This window comes from Phaseolus vulgaris, chromosome 3, assembly GCF_000499845.2.
Source record: "Phaseolus vulgaris cultivar G19833 chromosome 3, P. vulgaris v2.0, whole genome shotgun sequence".
In the NCBI taxonomy this organism is placed as follows: Eukaryota; Viridiplantae; Streptophyta; class Magnoliopsida; order Fabales; family Fabaceae; genus Phaseolus; species Phaseolus vulgaris.
Window position 1 is genome coordinate 19993526 of NC_023757.2, and position 14367 is coordinate 20007892.

Here is a 14367-nt window from a genome sequence, read left to right on the forward strand (position 1 = left end):
CACCATCTGAGAGAGGCGCGGCCAAGATAAAAGTGCACTCCGCGTCGTGAAAGGTACACACCCACGTTTTTACTCATTTGGGTACGTTTTCGCACAATAGCATAACAGAATTCTGACACACGCACAGGATAGCGTAACAGAATTCTGTTAGGCACAGACACTGAGAGAGAGAAAAAAAAGAATCAGAGAGAGATTCAGTGACATTTTTTGTTGGTGGTTCTGTGACCTAACTTGAGCGTCGGAGTGCAAACTGCCGCTAGAGGCGCCGTCTGTGTGTTTTGCAGGTTGCGTTTGAAGTTCCCGGAGAATGTTCTAATAGCATTCTTGCGGATAGCACAGTTGCATAGGCGGGGTAAGGAAGCGACAAAGCAATTTCTCCACGCTTGAGTTGACAACAGGATCATTTGGCGCCCACCGTGGGGCCCTGTGAATCGTGGTCCCATCCAGACCAAAGTTTCTGAAGTTTCTCAAAGTTTTTGCTGAGTTTTTTGCTGAGAAAAGGAGGAGAACCAGACAAACATCACCTGCGCCATCTGCTGAGGAAGGAGCTGTGACAACGGCGCAGGTCCTGGAGATGATGCGTGCGGTGCAGGACAATGTCGCAGCGTCGAGAGCTGAACAAGAGAAGATGCAGGAGGAGTTGGCTGCATCGCAGAGCAGGAATGATGAGCTGAATCGCGTTAATGAGGAGCTGAGAAGGACGTTACAGGCGCAGAAGGAACGCGCAGTTGAAGAAAGAATGTCGATGCCACCATCGCCTCCGAGAGCGTTCCCTATGCCATTCTCCCCTGAAATCATGAAAATCGTGGTGCCTCCCAACCAGGTTGGAGTGAAGGCGTCGTTCACAGGGGTAGAAAATCCAGAAGCGCATCTGACGGCGTTCCACACTCAGATGATGTTGTCTAGGGGCTCAGATGCCGTGTACTGCAAGATGTTCATGAGTACACTGAGTGGAATCGCCATGGAATGGTTCATGAGTCTGCCAGAGGGTCATATCACGTCTTTCCATCAGTTTTCGAAGCTTTTCACTGAGCAGTTCATCGTTAACAGATCACCTTCAGTGGTGTCGTACGATCTGTTCGATGTACACCTATATCAAGGTGAGTCGCTGAAAGACTACCTCAACCGCTTCGGAGCACAACTGGTTAGATTGCCCAGCAAGAACGAGTATATGCTGGTGCATGCGTTTAAGAAGGGAGTGTTGCCTGGTCCCTTCAGTGAGTCGCTCATCAGGAGCCATTGCAGCACCTTTGCGGAGATCCGGCGGCGCGCGGTGGCGCACATAGTGGCAGAGACAGAGGTTTCTGAGAAAAGAGGAAGTGTTGTACCACCGAAGCCGCGTGGAGGACAGGGGAAGCAACAACAGCAAGCGAGGGTGCACGAGGCAAAGGAGGGAAAGAAGGTGCAGGGGAAACCTCGTCCTTATGCACCCAGGAAGGACCAGGGCAGGGGGCGTGCAAGGGAGAGTAATGCACCCCCAAGATACAATTTCATGGTAGAGTTGGCGGATCTGATCGCCCTTCCTGCCATAGCTGCAAGACTCCGAGTACCAGAGAAGACAGATAAGGTACTTGGGAGGAAGAAGAACGAGTGGTGTGAGTTTCACCAAGCCTTTGGCCACACATTCCACTCCTGCTTGGCGTTGAGACACCAGCTGGCGGAGTTCGTAAAGTCTGGGTTCCTGGCAGATTACCTGTGGGAGGCGCAGGGTGAGCGCGCATCGGGGGCCTAGGCAGGAGAACAACAGCATGAAATCCCTGTGCACGGGGAGGTGTGAACGATTGCGGGAGGCTTCTCCGGTGGGGGATGCACCGCATCACAAAGAAGAAGGTATACTCGATCGGTTATGGCCGTGGACTCGGTAGACAAGGGCCATTTCCCCGAGGTAGACATCACTTTCAAGAAAGCTGATCTGCAGGACGTTGTACCGCACGACAACAATCCTGTGGTCATCTCCCTCATCACAGCAGGAAGGCGAGTGCACAGAGTGCTCGTAGACCAAGGGAGCTGGGAAGACGTCATGTTCTGGCCGACGTTCAACAAGTTGCAGCTGTCCCCCGATCAACTAAGGCCGTATACCGGGTGTCTTTACGGCTTTGCAGGGGATTAGGTAGAGGTGCGGGGGTACATTGAGCTGAGGACGACGTTCACCGATGGAACAACAGCCCGCACCGAAAAGATAAAGTACTTGGTGGTGAACGCCCCTTCTGCGTACAACATTTTGCTGGGAAGGCCAACACTCAATAGGTAGGGTGCAGTGCCATCGACGAGGCACATGAAGCTGAAGCTGCCGTCGATGGAGGGGACCGTAATAACCATCAAGTCAGATCAGGCTGAGGCTAGACGCTGTTATGAGAACAGCCTCAGGCAGAAGAGGAGCATATGCCATGTCACCTCAACACCACCACTAGGTGTGCTCGAAGAGCGATCGGTGGTTAGGGGAACGCATGGCGATTAGGAGATGGAGGATGCTACGCTGGGGGGCTCCCAGGTAGCTCAGGATGCTACGTTGGGAGGATCGCTCGGCGAAGAAGAACGAAGGCTGATCGCCGGGGTGATCGAGAAGCACATGGGCGCGTTCGCATGGTCAGCATCTGACATGCTAGGAATCGACCCTGACTTCCTTTGCCATCGCCTGTCGATGGTTCCTAAAGTTCGACCTGTGCGTCAGAGGCGAAGGAAATTCAACGAAGAAAGGAGGAAAGTGATCCACGACAAAGCGCAAAAGCTCCTTGCCGCAGGGGACATCAGGGAGATCCAGTACCCTGAGTGGCTAGCGAACGTGGTACTGGTGCAGAAGCCAAACGGCAAGTGGAGGATGTGCGTGGACTTCACTGACCTCAACAAGGCATGCCCCAAAGATTCTTACCCTCTACCCAGTATAGACGCTCTAGTGGATAGCGCATCAGGGGGGAAGCTACTTAGCTTCTTGGATGCATTCTCAGGATCCAACCAGTTCAGAATGCACCCCAGGGATGAATGCAAGACCGCATTCATGACTGAACGGTCTTGCTACTGCTACAAGGTAATGCCGTTCGGGCTGAAGAATGCGGGGGCTACCTACCAGCGACTTATGGATAGGGTGCTCTCGCCCATGCTTGGAAGGAACGTGCATGCATATGTAGATGACATGGTGGTCACATCCCGAGAGAAGGAGCATCATGTGGCCGATCTGGAGGAATTATTCACCACCATCGCCAAGTACAGGTTGAAGCTCAACCCTGAGAAATGTATTTTTAGCATGGAGGCTGGGAAGTTCTTGGGTTTCCTCCTGACAGAGCGTGGAATCGAAGCTAATCCAGAGAAGTGCGCAGCAATCGTGGCGATGAGGAGTCCAACGACGGTGAAGGAGGTGCAGCAACTCACCGGTCGGTTGGCAGCATTATCCCGGTTTATGTCCGCTGGAGGGGAGAAAGGTCATCCGTACTTCCAGTGTCTTAAGCGCAACAGCAGATTCCTTTGGACACAGGAGTGCGAGGAGGCCTTCATCGAGTTGAAGGAGTACCTGGCAAGCCCACCGGTCTTGCGTAAACCACAAGTGGGCACCCCTCTTCGTCTATACTTTGCTGTGACGGAGAGAGCAGTCAGTTCAGTCCAGGTGCAAGAGCAAGATTAGGTTCAGAAGCCTGTGTACCTTGTGAGTAAGGTACTGCAAGGCCCTGAAACAAGGTACCAAGCCCTCGAGAAGGCTGCCCTGGCGGTGGTATTTTCAGCGAGAAGACTCAGACATTATTTCCACAGCTTCACAGTAGTGGTAATGACAAATTTGCCCATCCAAAAGGTGCTAAAGAAACCAGACGTAGCGGGAAGGATGGTCAAGTGGGCGGTGGAATTGTCAGAGTTCGAAATTCAGTACGAGCCCCGAGGACCGATAAAGAGGCAGGTGTTTGCCGACTTTGTGGTCGAGCTGTCGTCGGTCGCGACACCTTCAGAAGGTTTAGACTTCTGATGGGTATTATCAGTGGATGGCTCCTCCAATCAGTAGGGGAACGTTGCTGGGGTCATTTTGGAAGGCCCGAAGGGAGTGCTGATCGAGCAGTCCCTCCGCTTTTCCTTCACGGCTAGTAACAATCAGGCGAAGTATGAAGCCCTGATCGCAGGAATGTTGCTAGCAAGAGAAATGGGAGCAAAAAGTCTGGTTGCTAAGAGTGACTCTTTGCTAGTCACCGGGCAAGTTACAGGGAGTTCCAGGCGAAAGATCCCCAGATGGCAGCTTACCTGGAATACATACAGCTCTTGAAGACGTCCTTCACCAAGTTTGAACTAGTTCATGTGCCGAGAGAGCAAAATGCCAGAGCAAACCTGCTTGCCAAGCTGGCCAGCTCAGGCAAGGGGGGAAAACAGAGGACCGTCATTCAGGAGACCTTGAAGGTACCGCAAGCGTTCGTGTCAGACAACCAGGTACTTCAAGTGTACAAATCGATGGAGCGTCTGACAATCGGTCATCGTTCACTGACTCAAGAGACGTTGAAAGCGCCGAGAGTTAGAGCGCGACCGGCAAAGACCGATGAGGCGATGGAAGTCTGCACTGTTAGGGAGCCCGACATGTGGATAACACCGTACCAGTTGTACTTAGAAGATGGTGTACTCCCACTTGACCCGACAGAGGCAAAAAGAATAAAGAGGAGCTCGAGTAAGTTTACTTTGATTGATGGGAACCTGTTTAGATTTGGGTTTTCTCATCCTGTGCAGATCTGCGTGTATGGCGAGCAATGCACTAGACTTATGTCAGAGCTACACGAGGGGGCACTCTTTTCCCTAAGGAGGGTTTTTAACGAGACCACCCAATGAAAAGATTATCAGCATATCAAGTGTGCGAGAGTTTTCAAGTTAAAATCCTCCTCGCCCCAGGTGCCAGTGCAGGTGATCGGTTAGGCCTTATTCGCCCTAGGTGTGAGTATGGACGCTAATCTAAGTCCTCCTCACCCCAGGCGTGAGTGCAGGCGACTAGGGTTTGAAAAGCCAGGGGTGCTAGTAAGACCAAGAGAGGGAAAGGAAGGATTTCGACACACGTCCTTACCCACTTGGCATATACCAATATTGGCCCAGTAAAGCTCTTAGTTTAAACCCTTCTCACCCGAGGAGTGAGGCAGGGAAAGAACGACCCGATCCGCCCAAGGTTGATGACCTTGGGGAAGATAAGAGGGGCTATCGAGAAACACTCTTCTTCACCCAAAACAAGGCATCACCTCTGACGATTGATGTCAAAGTCCTCTATGCACTTAGCGCTAGAGCGACAGAGAAGCAAGGTGAAGACCGAAGAACGATGACTGATGAGTTGTTGGTGGATATGCTAGTGGGTAGTGCCTTGTTGGAGGAAGCTTTTCCAAACAAGTTCTTACACAACAAGCCGAAGCAGACAGACTATGCCTAGTCAGTCATCTAGTACGAAACTGTGCATCAGAAATGTTAAAGACAAAGCTAAGGGAGTTGTTAGTCGTGATCAAGGTAGAGGCCAAGATCAAAGAGTACAGATCACGCTAAACCTAAGCTAGTTAACAGTTAGTTGTGTGCAAAAAGAAAGATGAAGCTTAAGAAGATACGAGAGAAGAAACATATAGCTGAAGCAAGTATATATTCACACCAAGGTGCATACAAGTTTCAAGTACAAGAATTGTACAGAAATATGAAATTACAAGAAGAAAACTCAAGAAGGAGGAATGAGCTTGCCATCTACCACTTTGTGGTAGATGCTGAACTGCGTAAGGTCCTGTACCGTCCCGTACCCGGGCGTTGACAAAGTCAAAGGTCAAAGTCAACGTCGAGGTCCAAGTCAACGTAAGGCGTCACCTAGGTGGGGGTGACGCCAAGTGCAGGCATCGCCAAGAGGAAGTGTCGCCAAGAGAAAGCGTCGCCAAGGTAAGGCGTCGCCTAGCAGGGCGTCGCCAAGATAAGGTGTCGCCAAGCAGGGTGTCACCAAGGTGGAATGACACAAGAGCAAGGGGACCCCAGCGCTGCTCCCCGATACCCATGGGTAGGAAAAACCATGGAGCGGGCGACGCCGTGGGAAGAAATAGCGCCAGTATAGAGCAACCTGCCTCGTGAAGTGCCCCTGCTGTCCAGAAACGCCCTTGGGATAGATACGACCCAGGAGAGGGGTCATGCCCGGGGGCAGCCAGGGACAGGACACGAGAGGAAGGTAGATACGCTCTCAGAGTGAGTGACTAGAGGCTTGGGGGCATGAGTTGGCACCCAAAAAGTCACCCCTTGCGCAGTTGCACTCCCAGGTAGGACTCATGCGAGGAAACACCCTCAGATAGGGTAACGGTGCTGTGAGGCCCTCCACGTGTACAGCAGCCAAGTCAGGATGGAAACGCCACGTTGTCAGGTGCAAGGTAATTAAAGTTATTTAGTACATTTTCCGTTTCGAGCGTTTAAGGTACTATAAATGCTCCCGAACGTTTCGAACGTCTTAAATGCGCTGAGCGTTTTATAATTAAATGCGCTTTAAGGCGCTTTGAAGACGGGAAGAGCTTAGAGAGAGCGTTGGGAATGTTGGGAACGGGGTTGGGACTTTTGGAAAACTAACCAGAAACTCTCTAGTTGCTTGCTCGAGCCTTGAGGTTACGCACAAGGGACTAGGGAAAGAGCTTTGCCAAGACGAGAAATACACACTAGACACAGTTTCCTTTTTTACCACCTTCAGAGTGCCATACGCGGTGCTCCGATACGGAGGTGCATAGTTTTTTGGTGTTTCTTGCTAGCTGACATGAGCGTCGGAGTGCAAACGGCCGCTAGGGCGCCCTTTTTGTCCTTCTTTGCAGGAATCCATAGGTAACCAGTGGGAAGGAGTCCCTAGCTGACGGTTGAGGTCGCGCACGAAGACGTCCCAAGCCAACCGGACGGAACATTTGGCGCCCACCGTGGGACTGATATAAAACATTGGTCCCATCGCATGTTTGAAAAGATCTATCAAGTCACGATCACGTTTGAGAAAACAGTGAAGAATGGCCACCACTAGACGAGGTACCGCACGCGCTGCGGGAGAAGAAATGTCCATGCAGCAGGTCCTGGAGATAATGCGGGGGCTGCAGGATGATATGGCGGACTCGAAGATAGAGCAAGAGCGCATGCAGGCAGTTCTCGACGCCTCGCATGTGAGAAACGACGAGCTCCGTCGCATTAATGAGGAGTTGCGTCGAAGTCTGAGGAACAACCAGGTGCAACGCGAGAATGAAGAGGTGGAGCATCTCACCCCACCGAGGGAGTTTTCCACTCCCTTCTCGCAGGAGATCCTAGATGCGGCGATCCCCAACACCTTGGCAGGGCCGAAGGCGATTTTCACTGGGATGGAAGACCCTGAGGCGCATCTCACGGCGTTCCACACACAGATGGTGTTAGTGGGCGGTTCTGACGCTGCAAGGTGCAAGCTCTTCATGAGCACTTTGACAGGAATGGCCATGGATTGGTTTATCAGCCTTCCTAGTGGCCATATCACCTCTTTCCAACAGCTGTCCCAGTTGTTCAGAGAGCAATACTTGGCGAACAGGGCTCCCCCGCCAGTATCTTACGATCTGTTCGACGTGAAGCAATACCAAGGGGAGAGTTTGAAGGAGTACATCAACCGCTTCGGGTCCCAAGTGGTTAAAGTGGGCACGTCGAAGGAGCCCATGATTGTGTATGCCTTCAGGAAAGGCGTGTGTCCCGGCCCTTTCTACGAATCCATTATTCGCAATCGTCCAAGGACTTTTGCTGAAATACGGCGTCGGGCGGTGGAACATATCCCCTCTGAAGGAGAGGTGTGTGAGAAGCGCACCAGCAATGTACCTTCGCGCCCGAGAGCGCAGACGCGGGCTCAACCCGTCAGGTTCAACGAGACCACGACGGGGAGAAAAAAGCCAGAGGGGAGACGCCCCTATGAGACCAGGAAACCCCAGCCCAGGGGTCCAGCAGGAGGGGATCGTCCAGTCAGAGAAAGGGCAAAACCGGCGAGGTACAACTTTGTGGCGGAGCTGAAGGACCTGATCGCCGTGCCTAATATAGCTGAGAGGTTGAGGCGACCGGCGAAAACTGACAAGGTGTTAGGGCCACGGAAAGACTCTTGGTGCAAGTTCCACGAGGCTTTCGGTCATCACATTGACAACTGCCTCTCGTTGGGTTATCAGCTTGATGAGCTGGTGAGGAGCGGGTTTCTGAAGGATTACGTCGCAGAACCCGCCGCGACCGCCGCCCTGCCGGCGCCAACAGAGGAGCAAGCGCACGAGATGCCAGTTCTCGGCGAGGTCCACACCATTGCTGGAGGTTTTTCCGGCGGGGGACCCATCGCCTCCCAGCGAAAGAAATACGCGAGGGGGGTCAACACGATTGAGGAGAGAATCTCGGGTGAGCCGTGGGAATCTGACCTCGTGTTCACGAGAGGGGATCTGCGAGATGTGGTGCCGCATGACAACGACCCCGTGGTAATCTCCGTTGTCACAGCCGGAAGAAAGGTGCATAGGGTTCTGGTCGATCAGGGAAGTTCAGCAGACGTCATGTTTTTGTCGACATTCAACAAGCTACGATTGTCCCCTGACCTTCTGAGGTCCTACACAGGCTGCCTATATGGGTTCGCAGACAACCAAGTGGAAGTCCGAGGCTAATTGGAGCTGAGGACGACATTCACAGATGGAGAAGCCTTGCGCATCGAAAGCATACGATACTTGGTCGTAAACGCCAATTCCGCCTACAACATCTTGTTGGGGAGACCGGTGCTGAATAGGCTCAACGCGGTATCCTCCACGCGTCATATGAAGATGAAGCTGCCGGATCTCAACGGCAAGGTAATAGTTATCAAGTCGGATCAGGAGGAAGCGCGAAAGTGTTATGAAAACAGCCTAAAATCGAGAAAAAGTGTGTTCATGGTGTTTGAGCGTCCGCCAAGTGTTGACGTGACAATGATAGAGGCGACGCCCTCCGTGGGGGTGACGCCCGAAGCAGACACACCCATGGAGGAGGGTCCCGACCATACGGCGCCAGCGGAAGAGGCGACGCCCATTCAAGATAACGGTAGGGACCAACAAGCGACTAACGTGGTGGATAGGAACGTTGGCGGCAAGACGTTTAAACTAGGGCGTCTGCTGAGCCAAGAAGAGCAGGAGGCGGTGGCAGAGGTGATCTCACGCCATTTGGACGCTTTCGCGTGGTCTGCCTCGGACATGCCCGGCATCGACCCTGATTTCTTATGTCATCACCTCAGCATGGACGCCACGGTTCGCCCCGTGCGCCAAAGGAGGAGAAAATTCAATGAAGAAAGGCAGTTGGTGGTACGCGAAGAAACGCAGAAGCTGCTGAGGGCTGGCCACATCAGGGAAATCCAATACCCCGAGTGGCTAGCCAACGTCGTCCTGGTAAAGAAGGCGAATGGGAAGTGGAGGATGTGCGTGGACTTCACTGACCTAAACAAGGCGTGCCCGAAGGACTCATACCCGCTGCCCAGCATTGACGCGTTGGTAGATAGCGCCTCCGGCTGCAAAGTGCTAAGTTTCCTGGATGCGTTCTCGGGGTACAACCAGATTAAAATGCACCCGAGAGATGAAAGCAAAACCGCATTCATGACGGAAACTAGCAGTTACTGTTACAAGGTGATGCCTTTCGGTTTGAAGAATGCGGGCGCCACATACCAAAGGCTAATGGACAAGGTGTTGGCGCCCATGCTAGGGAGGAATGTGTACGCCTACGTGGATGACATGGTGTTGGCGTCGCAGGATAGGGCACAGCACATGGCAGACCTAGAGGAGTTGTTCGTCACAATATCCAAGTACCGCCTCAAGCTAAACCCTGAAAAGTGTGTCTTCGGGTTAGAGGCCGGTAAGTTCTTGGGTTTTATGCTCACAGAGAGGGGGATAGAGGCGAACCCCGACAAATGCGCAGCGATTATCGCCATGCGAAGCCCGACGTCGGTAAAGGAAGTGCAATAGTTGACAGGGCGGATGGCGGCACTCTCAAGGTTCGTTTCCGCCAGGGGAGAGAAGGGGCAACCATATTTCCAGTGCCTCAAGAGAAACAGTCGCTTTGCATGGACTGACGAATGCGAAGCGGCTTTCATTAAGTTAAAGGAGTACCTGGCGACGCCACCGGTCCTCTGCAAATCGGTAGCAGGAGTGCCCCTCCGGCTATATTTTACGGTAACGGAGCGAGCTATCAGCTCTGTGTTAGTCCAGGAGCAGGACCAGAGTCAAAAGCCCATTTACTTCGTAAGCAAGGCCCTACAAGGCGCGGAGACGAGGTACCAGGCGTTGGAGAAGGCAGCACTAGCGGTGGTGTTTTCCGCCAGGAGGCTTCGTCATTACTTCCACAGCTTCACGGTGGTAGTGATGACGAACCTCCCTATACAGAAGGTACTGCAGAAGCCCGATGTAGCTGGAAGGATGGTGCGCTGGACGGTGGAGCTTTCAGAATTCGACATCCAGTACGAGCCCAGAGGGTCCATCAAAGAGCAGGTATACGCAGATTTCGTGGCAGAACTCTCGCCCGGAGGCGAACAGGAGGTGGAGGCAGGCTCACAGTGGTCACTCTCAGTGGATGGCTCTTCCAACCAGCAACGAAGTGGTGCGGGAATAGTCTTGGAAGGACCAGACTGTGTACTGATCGAGCAGGCCCTACGCTTCGCTTTCAAAGCCAGTAATAATCAGGCTGAGTATGAAGCCCTGATTGCAGGAATGCTTTTAGCCAAAGAAATGGGTGCGCGGAACCTATTAGTGAAGAGTGACTCCCAACTGGTTACGGGGCAAGTGTTGGGTGAGTTCCAGGCGAAGAACCCGCAGATGGTGGCATATCTAAGGTACGTCGAATCGCTAAAGGGAGCCTTTAGTGCTCTTGAGCTGGTGCATATCCCAAGGGAGCAGAATGCCAGAGCTGACCTGCTCGCCAAGCTGGCCAGCTCAGGCAAGGGGGGCAAGCAGAGGACTGTAATCCAAGAGACGCTTAAGGCTCCGAGGAAATTCATAGAGGATAACAGGGTGGATGTCCTCCATATAAGCACCGCGAGAGGAAGGCCAAGGAGTCATCGTTCCTTGACTCGGGATACGTTGAAGGCGCCTCACATTAGCGTATACACGGACACGCCGGAAGGAGGGAGGCGAGCGCAGATACATGTTTTAGCCGAAGGAGACACCTGGATGACGCCATACAGGCGGTACCTAGCGGATGGGGTTCTCCCAGTGGAGCCTGAAGAAGGTAAGAAGGTTAAGAGAAATGCGGCAAGGTACACCCTGATAGACGGAGTGTTGTTCAGACACGGTTTCACTCACCCTGTCTTAACATGCGTAAGCGGCGACCAGTGTACCAGAATAATGACGGAGCTCCACGAAGGCATTTGTGGGAGCCATGTTGGCGGAAGGTCCTTAGCTTCTAATATGGTGCGCGCAGGTTTTTATTGGCCAACAGTAAAGGAAGATTGCGTGCGACACGCCCAGCGTTGTAAGCAATGCCAAAAACACGCAGACTGGCACAAGGCGCCGCCAGAGGAGCTGCGATCGATATACAGCCCATGGCGGAGCACGGTGATGTCATCGTCATGCCTCCTCGCGAAGGCACGGTGATTATAAGAGCACGACTCTCCTTTGTGTTTCCTGATGGCCAGGGTGTAAAGAAGGCACGGGCACTCGTGCAGAAGCTCGCTTGAAGCCCAGGGATACAGATCTTTATGGTTAACCCTGGGGAAGGAATACGAGAAGACATGACGGAACAGTGTCGGAAAGAGAGTTGGAGGGTCGAAAGAGGATGGTTCGCTGGAAAGGCGGGGTAATACGTTGGTTAGAGAAGACAGCAGAGTGACTCTTTGAGAGGAGGAAGATGGTGTAAGTATGTTACGAAAGCCCAGAGACGGTGAAGGCAGTTTCAAGATTTTGAAGAATTAAGTATTACGGTTAGAGCGCCAAACGACGCGAATGGGTAAACCATGCAACTAAGCCACGTGGCAGAGAATGAGAGGATGGTCCTGGCACCACTGGTTAACACTCAGAAAACGTCGTATCAACAGAATGCTCAGGGGTACGACACGCCGTCGAGAATGGGTCAGAGCCTCGGGAGGTGTCAGGACCCAGTCAGGTGAGGGAACGTCCCATCAGCCATACGAAAAGCGCCACGTGGATGGCACGACGGGACCTGGAGTCCCTCGCCACCCCGGGCGACGACCTGAGCCAATACAAGAGGGCGTCGCCGAAAGAAAGCGTAGCCAAAGTAGAAGGTATTACCATTGTGAAACGTTTAAAGGCGTCGCCAATACAAGAGGGCATCGCCGAGAGAAAGCGTAGCCAAAGTAGAAGGTATTACCATTGTGAAACGATTAAAGGCGTCGTCAATACAAGTATCAGCAGCTTCACCTCCCCGATACCAACAGGTAGGAAAGACTATGGAGGGAGATGAAATAGAAGGAGTTAAAGCTAATCACTAGCGGCGTCGCCTCCCCGATACCCGCAGGTAGGAACGACTGTGGAGGGAGACGAGATCGCCAAATGCTGAGTGAATTGCTGGCAGGGTCGTTCCCCGATACCCACGGGGAGGAAAGATCGTGGAGGGAGCGACCCCTGGAGGGCGTTGAGCTTTCCCAGCGCCTAGGTGTTTGAGACACCCCACGGACGATACGGCGCCGTTAGGTAAGCCTCTCCGTGGGCGTAGGCATTGATGCGTGGCCTTATCCCGAGCGTTTGAGGCCTGGAGTAGGTCTCAACTTTTGCGTTGCAGTAATGGCAAAGCCACTCACGCCTTCACGAGGCAAAGGCCTTATAGATACGAAGGCGGAACGAGTTACGAATAAACACGATAGGGGCAAAGTAATCGAAGCATGTGAAAATGAAAGACGAGTGTAAATTTGTCATGCGAAATCCAAAGTTCTGATAGAAAGTGCAAGGGAGTTACAAGTTTATCACAGAATGGCAAAACCAACTATAAAGCTCGAAAGGTAAAGGTGGCGGGTGAGGGACAGCGATTCAGTCATCCAAGTCGAGGGGCACGACCTTCCCGTCGACGACATGGTGTGTGGGGTCGCAGTTTGAAATATTGACGCCAGGGTTCTCGCAGGATGCCTGAGTCAGAGCCTCTGGGAAGCCCTCTTCAAACGCGCCCGCCATCTCCCCAATCAGTTCTTGGACCTCCCCTTCTAGTTTCGCAACCCTAGAGTCCTTGGATATCAACTGTTTCTCCAGGAATTCTTTCTCCACGCGGAGCTTGTTAGCCTCGGCTTGGAGAAGGCTCAAGGCTTCGACCTTCGCGGGCAAGGCGTCCTCTCTCTCACCTAACTTCTGCCTCCAAGCAGCGTCCAATTCTTCAAGTTTTTTCCGTTGTACTTCGGAGGCAAGAGCCGCCTCTTAGAGGCCAATGCTTTGGATTTGGTAGGAAGTGAGCTGGGCCAGCTGATCGACATGTGCCTGTTCAAGTTCGCGCGCGTACACCTCGGCCCCCTCCCTGCCCTCGTGGGCCAGTTTTAGCAAGGATTGGGAAGCTTCCTCCTTGAGCCCCCAGTTTTGTTTCTCCTCCTTCAACGCTCCCACCTCTTGTCTCAGTTTGCGGAGAGCCTCCCTCCCCTTGATAGCGCTTCGAGCCTGGGTACGCCACTTGAGTGCCACCGCCAGGAATGCCCCCATATAATAAGGCATGCCTCCCCCCTTGTGAGGATCAGTTGGCGACATTCCTTCAGTGAAACCCTGCGTCAACTCCCTATGGATGGGGCGAGGAATTTGGGGCTTTCGAGAAGTCGAAGCTGAAACTGATGCAGGAGGGGCAGAGCCAGAGGCCTCAGCTGCGTCACGAAGCGGTAACGGCGGGGACGGGGGAACTGAATCAATCCTCTCCTCTCGTTCCTCGTGGGTTGGTGGAGGTGGAGGTGATGTGGCACTTGGAGGATCGTCCCTGAGAGAACTCCCACCACCGGGAGACGCGACTGTCAAGACAGGGACGCCCGTCGCCCTTCTCTTACTGGAAACCAAGGCGACGCCCGAATCTTCACTGTCAGAATCTACCACCAACACCCTCTTCCCTTTGTTGGGGCGTGCTGGGGCAGGAGTCGACGCCATGGCCAATGGTACCGCGGCAATGGGAGAAGGAGAGAGGGACGGAGGAGGAGTCGGCAGGGAAGCGACGGTTGGCACGGCAGGGGCGACCGCGTCTCCACCCTCTTTGGCTGATCTTGCCTTCTTCAGGAATTTGGCAAGGGCGAGTCGCCTCGACGAAGTCATCACTGAACCTGCAGCAGCGAGAATAACAGAGCAAAGACCAATTCAGATAAAGCAGAATGGAAGTATTCATAGCCAAACACATGCAGATAACCATAGGGGCTCAAGCGAAGCAAGCGAGTTCGTATAACCACGACAACTCATGCAGTATAAACAAGCAGGGGCAAATACCGAAGTAAGTGGAGAGTCCGTGGGCGTTAAACTCATTGGCGATGAG

General features: G+C 53.1%; 3 protein-coding genes across 3 annotated transcripts; all 3 read left to right on the forward strand.

The window, feature by feature from the left end:
* The first annotated feature begins 577 nt into the window (after window positions 1–577).
* LOC137839306 (uncharacterized) lies at window positions 578–1732 on the forward strand. The gene has a single exon (XM_068648427.1). The coding sequence runs from the start codon at window positions 578–580 to the stop codon at window positions 1730–1732; it is 1155 nt and encodes a 384-aa protein (XP_068504528.1).
* A 5215-nt stretch (window positions 1733–6947) lies between these two features.
* On the forward strand, window positions 6948–8579 carry LOC137839307 (uncharacterized). Its single transcript, XM_068648428.1, has 2 exons — window positions 6948–7739; window positions 8106–8579. The coding sequence occupies exons 1-2, from the start codon at window positions 6948–6950 to the stop codon at window positions 8577–8579; spliced, it is 1266 nt and encodes a 421-aa protein (XP_068504529.1).
* Window positions 8580–9908: 1329 nt separating this feature from the next.
* Window positions 9909–11631, forward strand: LOC137839308 (uncharacterized). The gene is made up of 2 exons (XM_068648429.1): window positions 9909–11154; window positions 11561–11631. Exons 1-2 carry the CDS (start codon window positions 9909–9911, stop codon window positions 11629–11631), a joined length of 1317 nt encoding a protein of 438 aa, XP_068504530.1.
* Window positions 11632–14367: the final 2736 nt, after the last annotated feature.

Coding starts and splice junctions, on each gene's coding strand:
- LOC137839306 (XM_068648427.1), top strand. CDS start 578: ATGCGTGCGGTGCAGGACAATGTCGCAGCGTCGAGAGCTGAACAAGAG.
- LOC137839307 (XM_068648428.1), top strand. CDS start 6,948: ATGGCCACCACTAGACGAGGTACCGCACGCGCTGCGGGAGAAGAAATG. Junction 7,740..8,105: donor ATATCCCCTCTGAAGGAGAG/GTGTGTGAGAAG, acceptor TTGGGTTATCAG/CTTGATGAGCTGGTGAGGAG.
- LOC137839308 (XM_068648429.1), top strand. CDS start 9,909: ATGGCGGCACTCTCAAGGTTCGTTTCCGCCAGGGGAGAGAAGGGGCAA. Junction 11,155..11,560: donor CCCAGTGGAGCCTGAAGAAG/GTAAGAAGGTTA, acceptor CCTGATGGCCAG/GGTGTAAAGAAGGCACGGGC.